At 41.4% G+C, this 23,197-nt stretch overlaps 1 protein-coding gene across 4 annotated transcripts in view; it reads right to left on the bottom strand.

Annotated features, from left to right (window-relative positions):
* The window catches only part of MID2 (midline 2), a 94,357-nt gene that overhangs the window by 59,470 nt on the left and 11,690 nt on the right, over positions 1 to 23,197 (bottom strand). For 3 of the 4 annotated variants that reach the window (XM_068533834.1, XM_068533836.1, XM_068533838.1), the window contains exons 2-3: positions 21,877 to 22,592; positions 6,856 to 6,951 (exon numbers count right to left, since the gene is read on the bottom strand). In XM_068533834.1, coding sequence (XP_068389935.1) covers positions 6,856 to 6,951; positions 21,877 to 22,536 — 756 coding nt within the window. In that variant the 5' untranslated portion in view covers positions 22,537 to 22,592. Of the gene's footprint in view, positions 1 to 6,855; positions 6,952 to 21,876; positions 22,593 to 22,868; positions 23,030 to 23,197 lie in introns of all 4 variants that reach the window. The other variant, XM_068533835.1, reaches the window with a different exon arrangement.

Genomic DNA, 23,197 nt, shown 5'->3' with positions numbered 1-23,197 from the left:
CGAATAGCCAAAGCAGTCTTGAGGGAAAAAAACGGAGCTGGAGGAATCAGACTCCCTGACTTCAGACTATACTACAAAGCTACAGTAATCAAGACAATATGGTACTGGCACAAAAACAGAAACATAGATCAATGGAACAAGATAGAAAGCCCAGAGATAAACCCACGCACCTATGGTCAACTAATCTATGACAAAGGAGGCAAGGATATACAATGGAGAAAAGACAGGCTCTTCAATAAGTGGTGCTGGGAAAACTGGACAGCTACCTGTAAAAGAATGAAATTAGAAAACTCCCTAATACCATACACAAAAATAAAGTCAAAATGGATTAAAGACCCAAAAATAAGACCGGACACCATAAAACTCTTAGAGGAAAACATAGGAAGAACACTCTTGACATGAATCACAGCAAGATCTTTTTTGACCCACCTCCTAGAGTAATGGAAATAAAAACAAAAATAAACAAAAGGGACCTAATGAAACTTAAAAGCTTTTGCACAGCAAAGGAAGTTATAAACAAGATGAAAAGACAACCCTCAGAATGCAAAATATTATTTGCAAACAAATCAACGGACAAAGGATTAATCTCCAAAATATATAAACAGCACATGCAACTCAATATCAAAAAAACAACCCAATCCAAAAATGGGCAGAAGACCTAAACAGACATTTCTCCAAAGAAGATATACAGATTGCCAACAAACACATGAAAGGATGCTCAACATCATTAATCATTAGAGAAATGCAAATCAAAACTACAGTGAGGTATCACCTCACACCAGTTAGAATGGCCATCATCAGAAAATCTACAAACAACAAATGCTGGAGAGGGTGTGGAGAAAAGAGAACCCCCTTGCACTGTTGGTGGGAATGTAAATTGATACAGCCACTATGGAGAACAGTATGGAGGTTCCTTAAGAAACTAAAAACAGAACTACCATATGACCTAGCAATCCCAGTCCTGGGCATATACCCAGAGAAAACCATAATTCAAAAAGACACATGCACCCCAATGTTCATTGCAGCACTATTTACAATAGCCAGGACATGGAAGCAACCTAAATGCCCATCAGCAGACGAATGGATAAAGAAGATGTGGTACGTATATACAATGGAATATTACTCAGCCATAAAAAGGAATGAAATTGGGTCATTTGTAGAGACGTGGATGGACTTGGAGACTGTCATACAGCGTGAAGTAAGTCAGAAAGAGAAAAACAAATATCGTATATTAATGCATATATGTGGAATCTAGAAAAATGGCACAGATGAACTGGTTTGCAAGGCAGAAATAGAGACACAGATGTAGAGAACAAATGTATGGACACCAAGGGGGGAGGGAAGCAGTGGGGTGGGGTGGGGATGAAATGGAAGATTGGGATTGACATATATACACTAATATGTATAAAATAGATAACTAATAAGAACCTGCTGTATTAAAAAATAAAATAAAATTCAAAAAAAATTTTTTAATTTAAAAAATAAAAAGAACTCCATCTATTTCCTAACCTAGTTAAAGGAAACACATCCACTCAGTTACCCAAGACAGAAACCTATAGATCACCCTACTATTCTCTCATCTCTCTACCCACTGCATCTAACTGATCACCAAGTCATACTGATTCTACCTACTACAAATGTGTTTTGAGTTTATCCCCTGCTCCCTAGCCCTACTGCCATTGCCTTAGGTTGGGCTTTCATCTCTCCATGGATCAGTAAAAGCCACCTAACTGGTCTCTTTACCTTCAGTTTTGACCCCTGACCCTTGCTCCATCCCGCATACTACAGCCAGAGCAATACTGAAATGAAGACCTTAGCCAGTTATTCACCTACTTTAAATCCTTCCATGGGTCCCTAGCGTCTTCAGGATAAAGTCCAAACACCTATGCATGGCATACAAGGCCCTTCACTATCCAGGCCCTAGCTACTTCTCCACACTCACCTCTTGCAATGATCTCACATCTCACATTCTGGCTGAACCAAACTTCTGGTGATTTTCTGAACACCTCTATGGTGTTTACCCTTCTATGTTCTCACATGGTGTTCCCTTTGCTCCCTTTTCTCATTTTTTGGCAAAATTCTACTCTTATTTCAAGACAATTTGATTTTTATTTACATTTTGCAGTCCTTCCTAAGTCCCTCAGGCAGACTTAGGTGTTTCTTTCTCTATGCTAGCTTGTCATCTTGCACTTACCTTCATTACAATAATCATGACTTCACATTATATTTGACATTTTACCTGTTAAGCAAGTTCCTTGAGGTCAGGGACCATTTGCTATTTATCTCTATATACCCAGTGTATACCTAGTGCATAGTGTACCACTTTGCCCATACAATTTGCTCATTTTCACCTCCATTAATATCACTGCTCTCTGTCTCAGCAGAGGGAGGAATTTATTTTTCCTCCTGAAACATTTGGCTAAAATGCATTTTACCCATTAAATTTTCCCTAATTACACTTACTTCAGTCTAATCACTCCTTCATTTTATCATGTCCTCCGTGCTTGCAGAAGAGTCCTCCAACAAACGTATTTGTGCTTTAATGATTTAGATTCTATTATTGCTTCTAGCTCGACCACTCTAAAACATTTCAGGGTCATCTGCTGAAATCATCCATAGTGGTGTGTTTTTTTAACTAATTTCTATTAAGACACCTATTTTTATGCTTGGAGAAGTAGTCAGACATTGAATCTTGCTCTTCCCAAACCAAATACCATTTCAATGAGCAACATGAGCAGAAAGGGGAGAAATCCAAGCCACCTACGGTTTGAGCTCTAAGACTTCTGAAAGCTATTGGAGCAAAAACCTGGTGGCAGGATGAAAAGCTGAAATTCCCCAAACTAAGGGAAGCCTTTCCCTCTCTTCCAGCTCGTCTCCTTTCTTTTTTCTTTCTCTTAATGCTAAAGAGCCATGCCACCCAGCCCCTTAAAAGGCTTGAGAAGAGCCAGAAAGAAATCAGTCTGCCCATGGAGCTTCTGGGATGGGCCAACCCATTGTCCTGCAGCAGTTCTGGAGGGGAGGAAAACAGATGGCACACAAAATAGCCAGGAAAGTGCTTTAATATGCTCCATGCCCTGAAAGTTAACAGTAAGACTAAAAAAGTAAACACAGAAGGGCTATACTACATTCATCTGTGCTCCCTGTACTGCACGCTGTTTTATAAATACTCCTCTTTCTCACTAGATAACTGGGTTGTCCCTAGCTAGACTAATAAAAGTTTCTGGAGGTCATCAACAACACACGTTTCTTTTGTAGCCCCCAAATGACCTACCACACTGAGTACATCGCGTTTGCTCAAGAAATGTTGTTGCCTGACTGATTACTAAATATTTAACCATTTTTCTTCCCCTCAATATTTTCCGGAATGCTTATTTATTCACAAAACCATGCAGACTTGGAAGCCAAGAGGAACTATTAATCTGTTGGTATACATTTTCCCTTGGCTATGCATTAAACAGAAATTTCCTTTGGAAATGTAAACAAAGGATGCCTGATGAGACGGGACAAAGAACTATATACAGAGATCAAGTGGCCAGAGTAGCAAGGTCAGAGCATGCCCTTCCTTAACCAGATTAAAGGAGTCTTGGGCCTGCCTCTCCCTCCTTCCCATGTTCTCCAGCCCCGACAGAAAATATTTTCCAGCTGCCTATCCACTGAATTCTGAAAGCTGGGCAGTGACTCTAACAGGCTGCGTTACCAAAGAATTCAGCTAACAAATCTGTGGTGATCCTAATCTCTGTTTCTGTAATAATAGGAAGACTGCAGCTTTGTTTACTTTCTGAGGAGAATAGAGAACAGGGAGAAAGAACCAGGAGAGGGAGGCAGTATTTATGGCTCTTTTATGAAAAGTCAATCTGTGACAAAAACATTTGCAGACAATCAGGAAGGGGAACAGGTTTGGCAGGAAAATAGCCTATTCTAGTTTTCTCAGAAGTGCCTTAGCTGGTATCCTCCACCCCCGCCCGATGTGAAATGCCTGGTTTACACTGTGAATATAGTCATTCCCGATAGACAAATCTGGATTAGATAAAATGAAAAAAATTCAAACCACCCCTCAATGTCTGGCTTGCATGAAAGTATCCTACTATTTATTTCATTTTATAAAGTATTTATAAGCATTTATGAAGTCTCAAATCTCTTCTTTAACTGCATTTCTAATCCCGGGGCTTGTCTTGAAGCCTTCTGGACACACAGGCTCTGTGCTGAACGAACATAATAAGTACCCTGGATTCACCCTATTATTATGGGGAAGTTAGGGCACATCCCTAACCTTTCAGAAGGGATGATGTCATAGAGCACAGCCATGGCCTTCCATAAACCATCCTGTAGGGCCCCTGTCGAAGACAGAATCCTAAACTGAATAAGACCATGGAGTTAACTCCCAAAATACACTCTCGCCCTTGACATGTAATGCAGTATCTCAAGATTCTTTCCCAATTCTCAGTTAACATTTTAATTCCATTGTCTGTATTTCTTGCACATGTGTATCCACATCAGGGTGGATTTGTATAACATGTAAGCCCCCAGAGGGTAAATACTGTGCCTATGCTGTTTTCTTTGTACCTGGTACAGTGCTATGCATAAGTAAGTATTAACAAAAGGTGACCTTTTGTGTACCAGAGCAGACGATTGGCCGAGGATTAGTAAGCATCCCTGAGGGAGTCTCTTAAACCCCTCCTTTGCTGGTTGCCATGGGGCTACTTTTCCCACCTACTTTGCTTACATATGGCACCACTAGTGTCATCTCCTGTAGGCTCAAGCAGGAATACTAACTTCAGAAAGGCACTGTGAAAACATCACCTATAACCTAGAGGACCAGGATGAGTCCTCCTCCACTAACACAATGATGCACTGTTTTATGAGACTAGCTCCTTGCCACTTGAAAAGAGTAGGGCCCTGAATCATAAAGGTTTGATTGGTGCGATGGGCTGGGAAAGGCTGGAACAGGGCTATGTTTGGGTGAGGCTGGCCAGAGTGATAAGCTCCCTGGGGGGGGGGGGGGCGGGGGGCGGTGCAGGGGGGGTGGGATGATAAGATGTTAGAGAGGTGCTAAAGTGAATAAGCAATGAAAATAAACTGCTTACTTTGTTAATTTGACTACAACTTGCTCTCTACTTAAATAACTTTTTGATGAGAATGAGGAAGTGATGATTACAATTTCTAACCACATTTTATTCACTGTGAGATGTTACCCCACCCTCAATCATGTAAATTCTAAACCAAGGGATTTCTTATCTTGTCTCCTGCTCACAATACTTCCTTGTCTCTTCACCAGTGTGGGTTTCTTATACTGTAATCTAACAGCATAATCAGAAGCTTTGATAGAGTAGAACATAAAGGGATTCTGATTAGCTGAAAACCACTCTAAAATGCCTTTTGTTTTGCTTCTCCCCTCTTGGAAAGGATGCGACTGAAGAGACAAAGAAAAGAATAAAGAAAGCAACCATTCATAGAATCACGACTTGAGAAATCTGGAAGTGACACTGAAGGTCATGTATTCAGTTCAATCCCTCATTTTATAGGTAAGGACACTGAAGTTGAGAGGCTAGATGACTTACTCAAGTTCATACTACCAGTTAATGACAGAGTCAAGTTCAGAAACCAATTTTCCAACTTACATTCCAGCATTCTTTCTTTCCATTCCTTATGCTTCTTCCTAAATTCCCCACCCCATTCCATAATCTCACACCTGAGTTTAACTGGTATCCTGTGTACTCTACCTATAGCACCAGTCTCTTCCACAAATGGAGTGCCCAGCAGGGATTAAATTGCTATGGTATGCCCATCATACAACAACAATCTACTTTAAGAAACCCAATACTTTAAGATATCCAGACAATCAGGAGTGGTTACTTATATAAGAAGATTCTTTGCCTTATAAGAAAACTCTCCACATTCTCTTAAATAGGACTCCCCAGGGGGGATTAAGAGATGAGATCTTAATAAAATTATTTTATTGCTTAAAATAAAATAAACTTGAACCATTACGTTTTCTGTCATACAGGTAAGATTAGAACCAGACTATCAGGTTATAAACAGAAACATTTTTATCCAACCACTGCCCATGAGGAGTCCTGTATAATATTTCAGTCGACCCTGTTTACACTTTAAGCCCTACCTACCATCACCTCTTCAACAAAATCAACACAAAACCAAATGCTATGGCTGAAGTTTCACACTCTTGCAAAAAAGAGAGAAATAACATCTTTGTTTTATTATGTCCACTTATGAAGAGGTCGACTCCTCTTGTAGGCTCTGTTCTGAGATCTGATGTAGATAACCTCATATTGTACAACACTTGATAATTCACAGATAACTCTAACACAGATATCATTTGTTGATGACAAGAATAAGTGGAAAGGCGATGAGTGAGGACCAGGTAAGGTACATGGGGAAGAAGGGAGGAGAGGTTAGGAAGAGGAGAAGCAGTTCTGATAATATTCTTATAGAAACAATATTGCACTGAACAAACCTCACTCTACCCTGAGGACCTGGGGTTCCCAACTTCCCTTACTCCCTAGCAATCTTTTTAAGTAGCTAGGATGTTCAGTCTGATGCAGAAAGGAACACACTTCATGTTGGATTCTCACACCACCTGCTATTGGAAAAGGAGAAGGGATTGCCCCTGGGACTGACGTCTCCCCAACCCACCACCACCACTTATTATTATTTTTTAAACAATAGCTATCTGCCACTTTTCTTGGAACAAGCATCCTAAAGGAATGAGACTTCTTAAAATTATCATTCAGCCCTTCACTCCAAATGGCCGAGCTACACTCTGACAAAACAAGTCCCCCCAAAAGGATCGCCTGATCCAGGTTCTTCGAAAGAATGACAGATGTTTCTGTTACATACCTCAACCTGTTGGCAGATCTGTATTAGCTTGGCCATTTGATTTTCTAGTTCACTGTTGCGCTTAACCAGGTTGGTGAGGTTCATCTCCAGAGTTTGCTGCCATCGCAGAGTATGAAGCCAGAGGGAAACAGGGAAGAGGGGAAAAAAGAAGAAATGTTCAATGAGTTTGAGACCCAGTATCACGTGGAAATCAGTCAGTCAGTCAGTCAACAAATATTTCAAAGATTCATTGCACGTGGGCCAAGCACTGTTCTAGGTGCCGATTAATAATGCTGTACCTTTGCTCCAGACTGTCATTATTGGGGAAAAGATGACATTGTGAATGTAGGAATTTAATGACATTAAAGCAACTTTATGTTTTCTATAATATTTTTTAACTTTTAAAAGTATTTCATAGTCAATATCTCATTTTGCCCTCATAGTAATCCGGTGACATAGGGAGAACAGATTTTATTCTCCCTTTTTGACAGATGGATGAGTTGACTAAGAAAACTATAATTTATTGAACAATTACTACTTGTCAGACACTATGCTAGGCAATTTCATACATATCATTTAATAATCATGACAGCCTATGAAGTAGGAGATGTCAGCATTTTACAGATGAGAGAACTGAGCTGCAGAGTGGGCTTCAAGTGTTTTGCACAGTCATGTAATTAGTATGTAGCAAAGCTAGGACTGGAATCCAGGTCTCTAGTCTTCAGATACAGCTTTGCCCCAGTATTCCATGATTTTTTTGTCTTTGTTGATAACACTTTATATTTATCAGTAGGTTCCTTCAGAAAAAAAGATGGTATTTTCAGTGTGGAATTCATCAAAATCTAGCGTTGTATCTCACAGCTTCCCTCCTTTGGCACTAAGCAATAGCCTACAGAAATGCCAGACTTCAAAATGCAAAGCCTAGCTGTATGTATCAAGACAGGACATCCATTGTTTACTGTTGTTTACTGGGACATAGATCCTTTTAGGGAAACATTAGCAGCGCTTTGCAAATCTGTTTATTATAACATGGTTAAAACAGTACTAAGACCTCCTCGCATATTTTCAGTTGAGTAAGCTACTCTCTTACATTCCTCATGTGAAAAAAATAGAATGTTATTCACTCTAGATTGGTAATGGGCTTTTTTTATTCCTCCTCATTTCCAAGTCTTCAGCTCTGGCGGCTGCTTCTTCCAGGACCTGCCCCAATATCCACTCCTCTCTCACTCACCATCCCAACATCCCCACAAAGTCTGTTCCAAATGGAATACCCCAACTTCCTGGCCCTTATTCTGCTAGCACAGCATTCCTTCCCTTGGTCGTGTTCATTGCTTCATGGCTGTCTCCATGGTTCCTACGGTTTATAGTTGTTCAAAGTGCATGTTTTGGGCGGGGCGGGCTGGGGGGAGGGGGCAAGGGAAAGTGGGAAGAAGGGGAGAGGACTCGTGTTGGCCCCTTTCTTCTCCGCTAGGTAGCTGTGGCTCCTTAGTACCCTTGGCACTGTCCCATGAATCCATCCCAGAGGAGTATTCCCACAGATATATGTATTTCTAGGACAGGCAGTCTGATCGCACTTGTTCTCAGTCTGGATTATGAGAATCAGCTTAATCTCTGCTTCTTGCCAGATCTCGCTTGGTTTCTTTGGCTTTATGCCCACGGGAGTGATTTTTTCACCACTTATTCTATTTTTCTTAGCTTGGATACTGTGTCTCTCCTGGCCTTCTTTAACTCCACCACCATCTCAATCTGTGGTCTTCTCCTTAGCAAGGAAAAAGGGAGAGAAAAAGGAAAAACGAAGGGCCGCAATTGTTGATTTGGACATGAGTTCTAAGCTAACTAGATGTCAGGGGAAAAAAAAGAAATGGCAGTTGGGAGATTTAATACAAAAGGTATTTCATTTGTACTTAATACAAAAGGTATTGAGCACCTACTCTATTCAAGGTGCTTTGACTTCAGAGATAAAGAGGAGGTGAAATTATGCTGGGTCTTGAAGGATAAGCAGGACTTTAATAGACAGAGATGGAGGCGGGCAGGGCGTTCCAGGCACAGGGAGTAGCATGAGCAAAAGTAAAAGGGAATCGGGGCTTCCCTGGTGGCACAGTGGTTGAGAATCTGCCTGCCAATGCAGGGGACACGGGTTCGAGCCCTGGTCTGGGAAGATCCCACATGCCGCGGAGCAACTAGTCTCGTGAGCCACAGCTACTGAGCCTGCGCGTCTGGAGCCTGTGCTCCGCAACAGGAGAGGCCGCGATAGTGAGAGGCCCACGCACCGCGACGAAGAGTGGCCCCCGCTTGCCACAACTAGAGAAAGCCCTCGCACGGAAACGAAGACCCAACACAGCCAAAATTAAATAAATAAATAAATAAATTCAAATAGCTAACCTTAAAAAAAAAGAAAAAGTAAAAGGGAATAAAGTGTAGGACATGTCCAGGGAACAGAATTGAGTTTGGCTAGAACAGAGGGTACAAGAAGATAGAGGGGCACAGGCTGGAAATGGAGACAGAGGCCCTGTTATGAAGGTCTTAAATGTCTGGGTGAAGAGTCTCTACCTATTTTTGAAAGCAGTAGGGGTTTACCAAAGGCTTTTGAGCAAGATAATGACATAATCAGGGCTGCATTTATGAGATCAACCTATGTGGAGCAGACTAAAACAGGAGAGCCTGGGGGCAGGGGCACTGGTTAGGAGGAGACTGCAATATGCAAAGCAGTTGGTAATGCAGATCTGGGCCAAGCTAAGAGGATAATCGAGAGAAACATGTTTCAAGAAAGGATTTGTCACTCTCAGATATGCAGAGAGTGCAAGAAATACGAGGCCTGAGAAAAGGCAGCTGGATTTGGTAATTAGAGGTCACTGGTGACCTTTGAAAAAGGAGTTTCAGTAGAGTTTTGGAAGCAAATGCCAAATTGTACAGGGTTAGTGAGTATGTCAATAGTGACGATGTGGAGGCTACAAGTCTGGACTCCTCTTCAAAAATTCGAACGTAAGGTGAATAAGATGGAGCTATAGTTGGATGAAAAGGTCCAGCTCAAGTTAGAGAGTGGGCATGCGTAACGGGCCCAATCAGTTTGTGATTTCCTCCCACAGAGTGGTCCAGATTCCTAGATCAATGGAAATTCCACGTCTCACAAATGAGTTTATGGACATATTAGGTAAATATAATGTAGATTGAGGAACTCAGAGCAGATACAGTGTAAGAAATCTGTGTTTCAACTGTAATGTGTTTTCTTTCAAACATGGGATTCCAAGGGGAGAATGTTTTCTAACAAGTGTATGCAACCTGTTGCAACACTTGTCATGAAACTGATATCTTATAAATAATTCATAATGCAGAGCAGGACTAAGATCCCTGCTGTGTGTTCCTCATTTGTGGCCCACAACTGAGACTCACAGCTTCTGTAAAGCCACTGAAAACAAAAATTAGGGCTGAACACATAATTTGGGGTCTGGTTAGACTATGGACCTTGGGTCTCCATCACAACATTATGGCAAATGGTTATTTTGCTCTGGCCCCCTAGCAATTTGCAGAATGCCAGCACATTTTAACAATCCAGAACTAGAACTGACAAGATGACTCTAATTTCATCCTTACTTCATTAATATGAAAAGGCTTTGAAAAATAAATCTTTGGCTAATGAAAACACCATCTGTTGATGGCTTTTTGCCACTGTTTTCTTACATTACAAGACATAATTTGAGGGAAACACCGAACATTTACTTACTCACTTCCTATTCATTTACCAGGAATTAAAGCCTCCTCTCAAGCTGGAATTGATTCTCAATAATCAACATATGCAAAGGGAAGCAGAGAATTGAAGCAATTATGCAGTTGATTTCCTCACCCTTCCTTATCATGCTTAGCCCTGACGAATCATTTCGAACTAGAAATCCTGGGCCACTCTAGGTATGAATGATTTCATTGATTTGGCCAAGTAATTATTATGTCTATACGCAGACGAAGTAAACAAAAAGGATGTGTGTGTGTGTGTGTGTGTGTGTGCAAAATTTTATGTAAAACTAAACACGTCTCTTTGTTGTGTTGTTGTGGTGGTGGTTTGGTTGTGAAGAACCGGTTTGCTGGGCTCTTGTCTCAAGCAGTCTGCTTAGTGACTGGGCCAGGCTCCTTCTGCCCAAGCCTAGTTAGTGCAGCTTTCTCAGAATACTTGAACTGTGACAGCGAGAGAGCCCAAGTGGCAGGGGAGATTGGAATGGAGATATCTGCCGGGAGGAAACCGGACAGGAGGTTGGCAGGGAGAGCAGGATGAAACTCCCATTTCCTGCTGCAGGAGGTTACCTCTGGGCCCTTCTGTGCTTCCCTGTGTGAAGGTTAGAGAAGCCATTTCAGCTATGAAACCGTGAGACCCTCCACACCCCCAGGTGACTACATTGTTAGAGCTCTCACAAAATTCTACATGTGTCTAAACAGCACAAAGTGAGGGGAAGATTTGGCTGATTTGCATAATTGAGATTTTAAAAGGCCCAAGTTAGCTAAATTGGCAGTCTACACTGATTCCATTTTTATCCAAGTCCCACTTCATTTGTGTCATATAGACTTGGCCTGTTTGTGTTCTGTTATACCCTTCCGAAAGAGGAAAATGTTTTGCTATTTCTGAGAAAGCTAGGCACAGGCTATTCTTCCAGACAGCTTCCCATAAAAAGAAATGGCTTCACTAACACTCTCAAATAATTGCTGGGTTTTTTTTTTTCACTTCTTCAGACACAGGTTATTTCAGATAACTTTCTCATTGGCTCCCTGAAGAAACCCAGCTACATGTCCAAACACCAGCTCTTCACTGAAGCCAGAGAGTCCCCTCATGGCACACACTTGACTGTGATCTTCATATGTCATGCTCCGGGAAGGCACATGTCTTCACACATGTATGAGCACACTTACATACACCTACCTGACACAGCGAGTCTTGAAGCCTAAAAAGGGGCAGGGCCTTTCTGTTTGTTCTATTGAAACATGTTTTATTGCCATTGAATGCCTATATTCTCTCTTACTTTCTACAAGGTACAAGGCGAACATTATCTAAAACTAGACAAGATCCCAACTGTTTTGATGTGGCAATTGAACCTTGAAGGTTTCGAAGAGAAGTGAAGGGAAGAAGGGCCAACCCACCTCAAACCCGAGCCTTCCCAACTGACAGAAGACAATTTCATCTTTAAAAATACTCGGAGCCAGTGACCCCGTTACTATTCTTTGACAAGCTCTTTTTTGACATCTTGTCTATTCACGGATGTTCCCAGCTCTTCCAAAAGCCAGTAGCCAAAATCTTAGCACACTTTTGGGGTCACATTCTGCCTTCTTTTTTTAACTGCTTGTCTTAAAATACTTACTTTGCTTTTGCTTCAGTCTGTCACTTTATGTATCAATTACATATGGCCTTTCAACAGCGGAACACACCATCTGGTCCACAAACTGAAGCCCACACCCTTATGCCTGAGTTTATTCTTTCCCCAAACATTTATTCGCTGTTGTATAGACACGGGCTCTGTCCCAGAATGAGATGCAGGTGACATACTGGAGGCATGAGGTCTACTCTACCTGAGGTTTGCTGGGGAATCACCAGACTGGTCTTCAAGCCAGGTGAAACAGGTGGCCAGCCCTCCTCTTCTCAGAAGGTTCTGAAATCATCCAGCAAAGACACACCCTCTCCCAGTCCCCTTATCAGAAATGTTACACAATCCCATATTCTTTTCTTTTCCCTCTGTTCAGGTGCATAGCATGGTTAAATCTCTAGCTTAAATGTATAAATTATTATTTGGACCTTCGAGAAGAAAACCTATACTAAAAACCTAAATCCAGTGTTCATTTTGATAATATTGAGCTGAAACCACTCTACTTTCCTGGAGGCCTCCATATTGTATTCCACTTGCACGATTCCTCTTCGGTTCCTGCCTCTCATACACATCCTCTCCTTTCTCCTTCACTTGCCCTTCCTCTCTGTCTACCTTCTAGACCAGGAGTGTGCTGCAAGGCTCACTCCTCAGCCTTCATTCAGCTCCCTACTTCCTGACTCTACCTCCACGCTAAAGACCCTCAAACCTATGTCTCTGGCCCTGATCTTTCGGCCACCACAAAGGCCTGAATTTCAACCCCTTCTGGAACACTTGCCCTTTCAGTTCTGAGAGTGCCCCATGCTCTATCTCCACCAGATATTTGAACAAACTATTTTCTCTGAACTAGAACACTCCCTGTCCCTGACCCCATCCCTGTCCCCCAACTAGGGGTCCAAAACGCCGCCCAAAGTCTCTTCTGATGTCCCTCCTATGGGCTCTCTCACACACACACACACCCCCGCCCCGTGCCTCCACTGCCACAGGACTCACCACACTGTCTTGTAACTGTGTCCTCACTCGTCTGCCTCTGCACACCACGCTGACACCTCCACCAGGGTTGGGATGTGCTGTCTTTATCACTGGAACCGCAACCCCTTTTCTAGCGCTTGGCACCTTCAGACTCAAGTCTGAAGTCATCGCCCAAAACTGCTAGTCCCTTCCTAATTCCTCTATTTCTGTGCCCAATACCACCATTCTTCAAGACATCTCCTCCTCAAATATCATTTTTTAATTCTTTCTCTCCATCATCTATAACCACTACAGTCGTTCTCCAAGTCCTGTCAATTCTTTCTTCACAGTCTCTCTCCAGTTGGCCCTCTTCTCCGATGAATTCATTTATGATTCCCTGCTTTTGAGCTCAATGACTTCCTTTCACTGACCCTTCCTGTGTGCTTCAGAGAACCCTGTGCAAACCTCTGCCATGGCACTTACCATACTGAATTCGAAGATGTCCTTATCTATCTCCCTTACTGAGCTCAAAGCTCCGCAGGGCGGGCACTGTGCCTTAGTTCCTGTGTCCCCAGCTCCTACTACAATGACTTGAACAATTTAAGTGTTTAATAAACAAAGTGCATGTTCATTAATTGTTTTTTAAATGAATGAATGAGCCCCTGGCCTAAATCCCTGGGGCTACAGTTTAAGTTCTCGTCTGGTCCATCTTCAGGGGAGATAAAGAACAAGACAGTACCTCTTTATATCAACCCTTCATGAACTTGAGTGTCATTATGACATTTTCCCCTTTAAACCTCACTTCTTTGGGTTCAATAATTCTTGTTTCTTTCATCTTTCTTTACCTATATTATATTTCTGTAACATGTTCTTTTGCCCAATAATAACAGACAGAATTTTCATCCACCCAAGAACAATCTCTGAGTCAATGTTTTGTAAGCTGTTCTCAGACTGATGATTGTTAGCTCTTTCAGATGTTGATGAGGAGGAGACTTGGGACAAAAGAAATAAAAGAAAAACAGAAAGATAAGAACACAGGTAGTTGGAGTATCCACTAGCTAAACTTGCTCTCAAACCTAAGAAACAATAGAAAACATCTTCCAACAGAGTCCTGTTAATATTATGTGACAGTAGAGCCAGAGAATCAATACAATTATTGGAGGGGGGAAAGTGGGGTTCAAATGAGTCTTAGCACACAGTTCGAGTAGAAATGGAATAAAATGCATTTTTTACCCTCTCACACACATACAAAACATGTACAGATTTATACATATTACAAGTAATGGGGAGCAAGTCTTGGACAATTAAGAGAGCACAGAGAAGCCAGATCTACAAGCAAGAATGATTTTACGATTGTTGAGCTGAAGGCTGGTTTTGCTGAAAAACCCCATGACAGATATTACGCCCACCCCATGCACACATGTCCACCACCATACCTTAGAGAGTCCAAATCTAGACACAAATGCTTCGCTCTTATAATATTTAGCTACTGTGATTCAGTACCTAAGTGAGTGAAAGTGAGAAACAACTTTTTCTGTTCCCTCAGCTATGGTAACCCACCCTGGCCTCCACTGAAGATTTGTCTCATCATGAGGCTCATTTATTAGGGAGATCCCTAGCCTCAGGATAGGTTCTACTGAAGCCCTAACTCTCCCTACGGTGACCACAGAAAACTTGCCCTACACTCATGGCCCCCTCATACCCAAGTTATCCACAGATAACCCCACAGAAGATCAACACAGGCACTCTCTCCTCCTCACACACAGTGACACACATTTATAGATACACGCAGACACACACAGATTAAATTCTCAGCCACTCACCCATGCAGAAATACACACACTTGTATATAGCGGCACATACAGATGTATGCAAATATGCCCTCTCTCAACCCAGTCTCTCATAAAGATATTTCTCCTTCCTTCTCTTATACTCATATTCATACTGGTTCAGAAACAGTCAAATGTCCATTGGTAGATAAATTGAGAGGGTATCTGTTTTGGCAGACAGGAGTGGGTGAGTAGACAAACGACTGGGAGAAGGTGGTGGCTGAGTGAGAATGGGTGGGTAGAGGATAGAGTGACTGAGTAGGAAGAAGGAGAAGTAACCAACTATGATAAGATTCTAGGATACCATATTTTCTAACCTTTTGACTCTGGTTGTGGTTTTCCTTTGAATATTCTCCAAGTCTCATATCTCCCTTCTCTTTGGCAATCTTTAGCTCTCTCTGTCTCAGTCTCTCTTTGTGTGTGTGGTGTGTGTATTTTACTTTCCCACAACAAAAAGCTTACTCTAATACCAGGTAATATTTTATAACAACAAGACCCCTGATAGGTAAATGTAACTACATTTAAGAATTATTTGTAGGGACTTCCCTGGTGGTCCAGGGGTTAAGAATCCGCCTGCCAATGCAGGGGGCATGGGTTCGATCCCTGGTTGGGGAACTAAGATCCCACATGTCGCGGGACAACTAAGCCCGAGCCACAACTACTGAGCCCGTGTGCTCTAGAGCCTGCGCGCCACAACTAGAGAAGCCCACATGCCACAATGAAGAGCCCACGTGCCTCAAGGAAGAGCCCGCACACAGCAATGAAAGATCCCGCATGCCACAATGAAGATCCCACGTGCCGCAACTAAGATCCAATGCAGCCAAATAAATAAAGAAAGAAATAAAGAAATATTTTTTAAAAAGAAACAGACATTTCCAATATCTTAAAAAAAAAGAATTATTTGTAGTAATGAATTTGTGGAAATGTAATGAGATAAAGAAAATGTACTTGTTTATTCCTTTCAGGAAATTCCTCTATTCCCTCTGGTTTTCATCAGCTATATTTTTGGCAGGCTGTGGGCATGGAAATGTGAAGCCATCACTCTCAAAGAGAATTACAATAATCACATCTGATTTATACAGATGTCACCACGGGGTTAGGCAGTTGGAAAATCCAGCAATCAAAATGGATAGGCACCTAAAATTAAGGACATGTCGTACTTTTGCTAACACTGTGGTTTTTAACATTATCAGTAGTTCACAGGAGATTTTTCTCCCCAGACTTCTAAGGTATTCATAATGGTAAGACAGCTTTATATCTTATGAGTATGGAAACAAGCTATAGATGCTGGTATACTTACTGCAGATCCATTACAAAGATTTAATTCACTTGGATTTCTTGAGCATATACTATGTGTGCTAGACACTAAGGAAGACATTGGAGAAATAAAAGACATTGTGCCTGGCCCCCAAAGAATTTATGGTATAGCTGGGGTATGTTGGAGCGGCCTTGTGGGATTTTAATTGAGCACTAAAGAATAGGTAGGATTCCTAAGCAGGCCAAGAGAACAGTATGACTGAAAGTTAAGAGTCAGGAAAGAGTAGTATGTTTAGCAGACAGTTAGGTTAGACTGGACAGGTGAAGGTCACATGTTTGAGAGTGGCAGGAAGAAAAGACAGGTGGGCAAGCATGAGAACCAAGTTGTACAGAACTTGGAAGATTGAGTTGAGATCTGTCACCAATAGAGAGTCACCCAAATTTGACCTCTTTTATAAAGCCACATTTATTAATACAATAATATCAGTCTTTTCTAAGGGGAGGAACTCATGTGACAATGAAAACTCTAAAATGTGAAGCATTAGAAATGCAACACAGATCATGAACTAAGATATATATTGGGAGTAGTAAATGAAAAGAGAAGTAATAGAGAAAATAGTTACTCTGATAGGCCTTACAACTGTAATAACTGTCATGAACACAACTATTCTTTCAAATTGAAGAACCACTGGTAGCCTTCTGAAGGATATTTAGGTAGACTGGACAATTAACTAAGGATAATAAACTATACTAAGTATCCCAAACCCTCTAGCCCATTTTGAGTACACGTTAAGATGACAGGCTGGCTTCTGGTTATTCTGACCTTTCATCTATAATGTAATGATCTGCTTATTCTTTATTGAACAAATAAATATTAGAGACCACTAATCCTAATCAGGGATTAGTACAAAAGTGTAGTTATAAACGCCAACAATGAATCTCCAGAACAAAAAAGTACAAACAAACACTGTATCAGTCACTGGCCAGAAAGTCAAACCCCTTTCCCTTCTCCTGTAGGACTCCCGTGCTCCTCTCAGGGCCAGGGTGGTATGCTCAAGGCCATCTCCCCCATAGCTTCTGACAGCTGGCTTTCTCCTTTCTCCTTGGGGAAGAATCAAGCAGCTTAAGGGGATAATCCTAAATGCTTTTCTAAATTAAAATTAACTCAAAGAAGTGAGGATATGTGACACTAAAAGTCAGACTTCCTCTCTGCTTAATGTGGAGAACTAATATCCTTTTATACTTGGCACCAAACCAAAGAGATTCCTACCCCACTCCATCCCCCTCTCACACAAGCAGCACCTCCCTCTCCCCCCTCAAAGCCCAAGATGTTCCAGACAACATAACAAACCACACGGTTGGGAATGATTCATATGTTTCCACTCTCCGTCCAAAAATGAGCAAAGAAGTTTCCACTTAATTTATAATCTGAATTTTCTGCACATTTCCTAAAAACTTAAAGGGGAACGATTCAAAACTTGGCCTCTCTTTCTCCAAAAATTACTGATTAGTTACAGAGTAAAGGATCTTTTGGTAAAATACTTTTGTGTTCCATCTATCCCTGGAGACAAGGACTATAGCTGCACGATGCCAAATATCTAATCAATCATCCAATGTTTTCATGTTTTCGGATGTTTTCAAAAAGCTGGTGCTCTGTAGATACAGGCTTATTCTATCCAGTCTTTTGTTATCTCAACAGTACATATGGATACAGATTTTTCTGTTTGGAATATTTCTCAAGGCCAATGCCTTATTATAGTTCCAACACCTGCAAATATTTGGCAAGAGATTGTTCTACCTCTCCATGTCCCCCACTCTTCCTGCACCCCGCCCCCACCTCTTGCCATTAAAAAGCTGTAAGTTTATACTATGTCTTTTCCTTGATGCTGTTAACCGTTTATCCGTGACCCATGAAATGTGCAGTTGCTGGAGCATAAAAGTAAGTTTCAAATCACATTTCATAGGGAAAATTTAGGTCCAAAACAAAGTGGCAGCAGGCTGCAATAGAAAGGGTACTTAATTCAACCCAGCTCTAGAAGCTGAGTTCCAGTTCCAGTTCTGGGACTTTGACCAAATTGCTTAACCTCTCAAAGCCTCCATTTATACCACTTTAAAGCATAGGGCTTCAACTAGACCAAGTCCAAGGCCTACCGCCTTAGGAGTCTAAGAACTGCAGCCACTAGATGACATGATACTATACATAGAGAATCCTAAAGACTCTACCAGAAAACTACTAGAGCTAATCAATGAATTTGGTAAAGTAGCAGGATACAAAATTAATGCACAGAAATCTCTTGCACTCCTATACACTAATGATGAAAAATCTGAAAGAGAAATTAAGGAAACACTCCCATTTACCACTGCAACAAAAAGAATAAAATACCTAGGAATAAACCTACCTAAGGAGACAAAAGACCTGTATGCAGAAAACTGTAAGACACTGATGAAAGAAATTAAAGATGATACAAACAGGTGGAGAGATATACCATGTTCTTGGATTGGAAGAATCAACATTGTGAAAATGACTATACTATCCAAAGCAATCTACAGATTCAATGCAATCCCTATCAAACTACCACTGGCATTTTTCACAGAACTAGAACAAAAAATTTCACAATTTGTATGGAAACACAAAAGACCCCAAGTAGCCAAAGCAATCTTGAGAAAGAAAAATGGAGCTGGTGGAATCAGGCTCCCGGACTTCAGACTACACTACAAAGCTACAGTAATCAAGACAATATGGTACTGGCACAAAAACAGAAATATAGACCAATGGAACAGGATAGAAAGCCCAGAGATAAACCCATGCACATATGGTCACCTTATTTTTGATAAAGGAGGCAAGAATATACAATGGAGAAAAGACAGGCTCTTCAATAAGTGGTGCTGGGAAAACTGGACAGCTACATGTAAAAGAACGAAATTAGAACACTCCCTAACACCATACACAAAAATAAACTCAAAATGGATTAAAGACCTAAATGTAAGGCCAGACACTATAAAACTCTTGGAGGAAAACATAGGCAGAGCACTCCATGACATAAATCACAGCAAGATCCTTTTTGACCCACCTCCTAGAGAAATGGAAATAAAAACAAAAATAAACAAATGGGACCTAATGAAACTTAAAAGCTTTTGCACAGCAAAGGAAACCATAAACAAGACGAAAAGACAACCCTCAGAATGGGAGAAAATATTTGCAAACGAATCAACAGACAAAGGATTAATCTCCAAAATATATAAGCAGCTCATGCAGCTCAATATCAAAAAAACAAACCACCCAATCCAAAAATGGGCAGAGACCTAAACAGACATTTCTCCAAAGAAGATATACAGATTTTCAACAAACACATGAAAGGATGCTCAACATCACTAATCATTAGAGAAATGCAAATCAAAGCTACCATGAGGTATCATGTCACACCAGTCAGAATGGCCATCATCAAAAAAGGTTGTGGAGAAAAGGGAACCCTCTTGCACTGTTGGTGGGAATGTAAATTGATACAGCCACTATGGAGAAGGGTATGGAGGTTCCTTAAAAAACTAAAAATAGAACTACCAAACGACCCAGCAATCCCACTACTGGGCATATACCCTGAGAAAACCATAATTCAAAAAGAGTCATGTACCACAATGTTCATTGCAGCTCTATTTACAATAGCCAGGACATGGAAGCAACCTAAGTGTCCATCGACAGATGAATGGATAAAGAAGATGTGGCACATATATACAATGGAATATTACTCCGACATAAAAAGAAACGACACTGATTTATTTGTAGTGAGGTGGATGGACCTAGAGACTGTCATACAGAGTGAAGTAAGTCAGAAAGAGAAAAACAAATACCGTACACTAACACATATATATGGAATCTAAAAGAAAAATGGTTCTGAAGAACCTAGGGGCAGGACAGGAATCAAGATGCAGACGTAGAGAATGGACTTGAGGACATGGGGAGGGGGAAGGGTAAGCTGGGACGAAGTGAGAGAGTGGCATGGACATATATACGCTACCAAACGTAAAACAGATAGCTAGTGGGAAGCAGCTGCATAGCACAGGGAGACCAGCTTGGTGCTTTGTGACCACCTAGAGGGGTGGGATAGGGAGGATGGGAGGGAGATGCAAGAGGGAGGAGATATGGGGATATATGTATATGTATAGCTGATTCACTTTGTTATAAAGCAGAAACTAACACACCATTGTACAGCAATTATATTCCAATAAAGATGTTAAAAAAATAAATAAATAAAAATAAAAAATGGGGAAAAAAAAAGAATTGCAGCCACTGAGATTGTTGCTCTCTGCATCTTGATATGAATGAGAATATCACCCTTAGTGAAATCAACAAACGTTAAACTTTGTACAAATTTATAAATATTAAATGTAAATAAAAAATCAAAAAGAGCACAAACCATTGTCAGTGTGACTCTCAATATTGTTTTCAATAAATTACAGAAGGGAAAATGTATACTATTCTGAGTATTACTACCCTCACCAACATCATAATTTTTACATATGTTACAATGACTTTTCCGTAGCATGGCAAGAGGAAGATCTCCACTCCCTTACTGCCTTCCTTCCATCCCATCTGGGTCTTCCTTCCAGCTTGGCTTATATATCTAGGCCTGATTCTGGAGTGGTAATCTTATTATTCAGTTAAAAATTTTATTTTTCTGGAATTTCTGTTAAGTAGCTTCTTAAGAGAAATCAAGCCACACAGCAGACAGGCAATGGGAATAAAACAATTTTGCTGGATCTGACATTTGTTAACATCAACGTGAGGTAGTAGTGCTTTAAAAAAATAGGCACTTAGACTTGCATATAAATACTATGCTGGCACAACAACTTCAGAAAACTCTGGCCACTGAACAGGAACTTCCCAGGCAGAGACTGCAAACAAGCACTTCAAAACGAACACTGGCACAAAATATGATACTGGATTAAATATTTATTGCCTTCAGTTTAAATTTTTAGTTCAGATATTTGATTATCCCTTCTAACTTCGTGGTACACTGAAGTCCCTTTTTTGTCTGTTTGTTTTGTTTTGCTCTGTTTTTTAAGGCAGGTTTAGAATTAGCCCCCTCTTAAGGGCTTGGTGGCAATTTGTAGCGGCCAGTACCAAAGCTTTGTTTATTCAGTGTACTGAGTGTGCAAACACATACACTACTGTCCTCCACAAAAACCTCTCACCTACATAGATACACTCAGACACCTCCACCCACACATACCGGAGACACACCCAACCTTCCCATAGCTATACGCATATGTATGCAAATCAGCACATATGCTAATTGTAATACACCTACATGGGTACTCACATACTTAAAAGAAGAGGTAGAAAGATCATGGCAAAGATATATAGGGTACAATATATCACTGTCAGAGGAGAGAGGGTGCCGTTTCCCTGGACGTACTATTAGTATGAGCCATAGGCTAATTCCCCCAGAACTGGCCAGAGGTGAACGAACGCAAGCAGGTTTGTGCAACAGATGAAACAGGTTCCAGTGAGAGCCTGCAGGCAAGGAGGCTATTTGTCACGAGAAGAATTTGGAGTTAATTCATTTGTCATATAGAAAAAGTGACCTGTTTTACTAGGGAACTTGCTAAGTGTATAACTGTGTATAAAGAGACAAAGTCGTGTAAGGGGTATCTCCCAGATCCCTTACCTTGAGCTTCTCAAACCGATCATTCAGGGACGCGACCTGATGGTCTCGGTGACGCCCCACCAGTTTGCATAAGGCACAGATCAATTGGTCATCAGATACACAATACATGTTCACTTTCTCATTCTCATGGTCCAGGCAGGTGATCCCTCGAAGATGTGTGTCCGGCACTGGTTCCACCAGGCGGTGGCTGGTGAAAGGTTTCTTATTGGGGTGCGTGGCCCGCAGGCAACGGTCACAGTAGGAGACCTCGCAGGTGATGCATGTTTTCACTGCATCCCTTGGCGGGTCCTGCTCACAAAACTGGCAAGCAATTCGCTCACTAGACATGGCGCTGCTGGGCCTGTAAGTCCTTTCCCGGCGGCTCTCACTTGGGGAATTGGGTCCACTGACGGAAGCCTTCTGGAAGCGGTCAATAATGTTCTGCAGAGTCACATTCCTCTTGAGGCCGTCCAGGCCCCGGTGGTTCAGTGAGATAACATACCTGCACGTAGGACACTGAAAAGCAGTAATGGGTTCAACGGATTCACCAGAGCTGCAGCTTGAGACCAAGATGCGATGGGCACAGCTGAAGCAGAGGCTGTGAGCACAAGGGAGCAGAAGGGGGTCTTCAAACAACTCTAGGCAGATTGGACAGGTCAATTCAGACTCCAGTGTTTCCATCTTTAGTGAAAATAATCCTGCTGAGGCATTAAGAACCGCAGAGGCTGGGCTTTCACCTGCAAGGAACACGAAGCAAGAGTCATTAAGCATTTCCAAAGGAAACGTGGATGTAGCATAATGACACACTAACCAATGGAGGTTTTAATAGGCTGGATTCCCCAGGGATGCTGGAGCAATAGGAAAGTGAGTTGGGAATTAATCAAAAAGCCATTCTCCCCCTTTAAACCTTGTTTTTGACAAATGCCTGGGTTTATTTTCCTGCGCTAATAAACAGAAGCTAGACGCCATCTCTGAATCCCGGTTTACTGACTCACATTCCTGTTCCAACTCACCACACTGGTGCGGATCAGTCTCTCACACACCCTCTCCACTGACATCTCTTGTCCTGGACTATGATGCACCTGAGGCCCTGCCAAATTCTCAGTCTCCATTCTCCAATATTGTTCTCTATTTTACTTCCAGTTAAAATACAGAGGCTGCTCCTATTTCACATCTAGTGGAAGGAAAACAAGGCCATATTTGAAACTAACTCTCTAGTTCTTGAAATGATCCCATTCTCAGAGCCTGCATAAAAAGAGAAGAGAGAGCTTTAGAAAAATGTAGTTCTCGGCACAGGATAATAAATTCTTCAGATGTGTGAACTTGAATTACTTCCTGTTAC

This window comes from Eschrichtius robustus, chromosome X, assembly GCF_028021215.1.
Source record: "Eschrichtius robustus isolate mEscRob2 chromosome X, mEscRob2.pri, whole genome shotgun sequence".
Classification (NCBI taxonomy): Eukaryota; Metazoa; Chordata; class Mammalia; order Artiodactyla; family Eschrichtiidae; genus Eschrichtius; species Eschrichtius robustus.
Note: the sequence above shows the minus strand (reverse complement) of the source record. Positions and strands in the feature narration are given on the sequence as shown.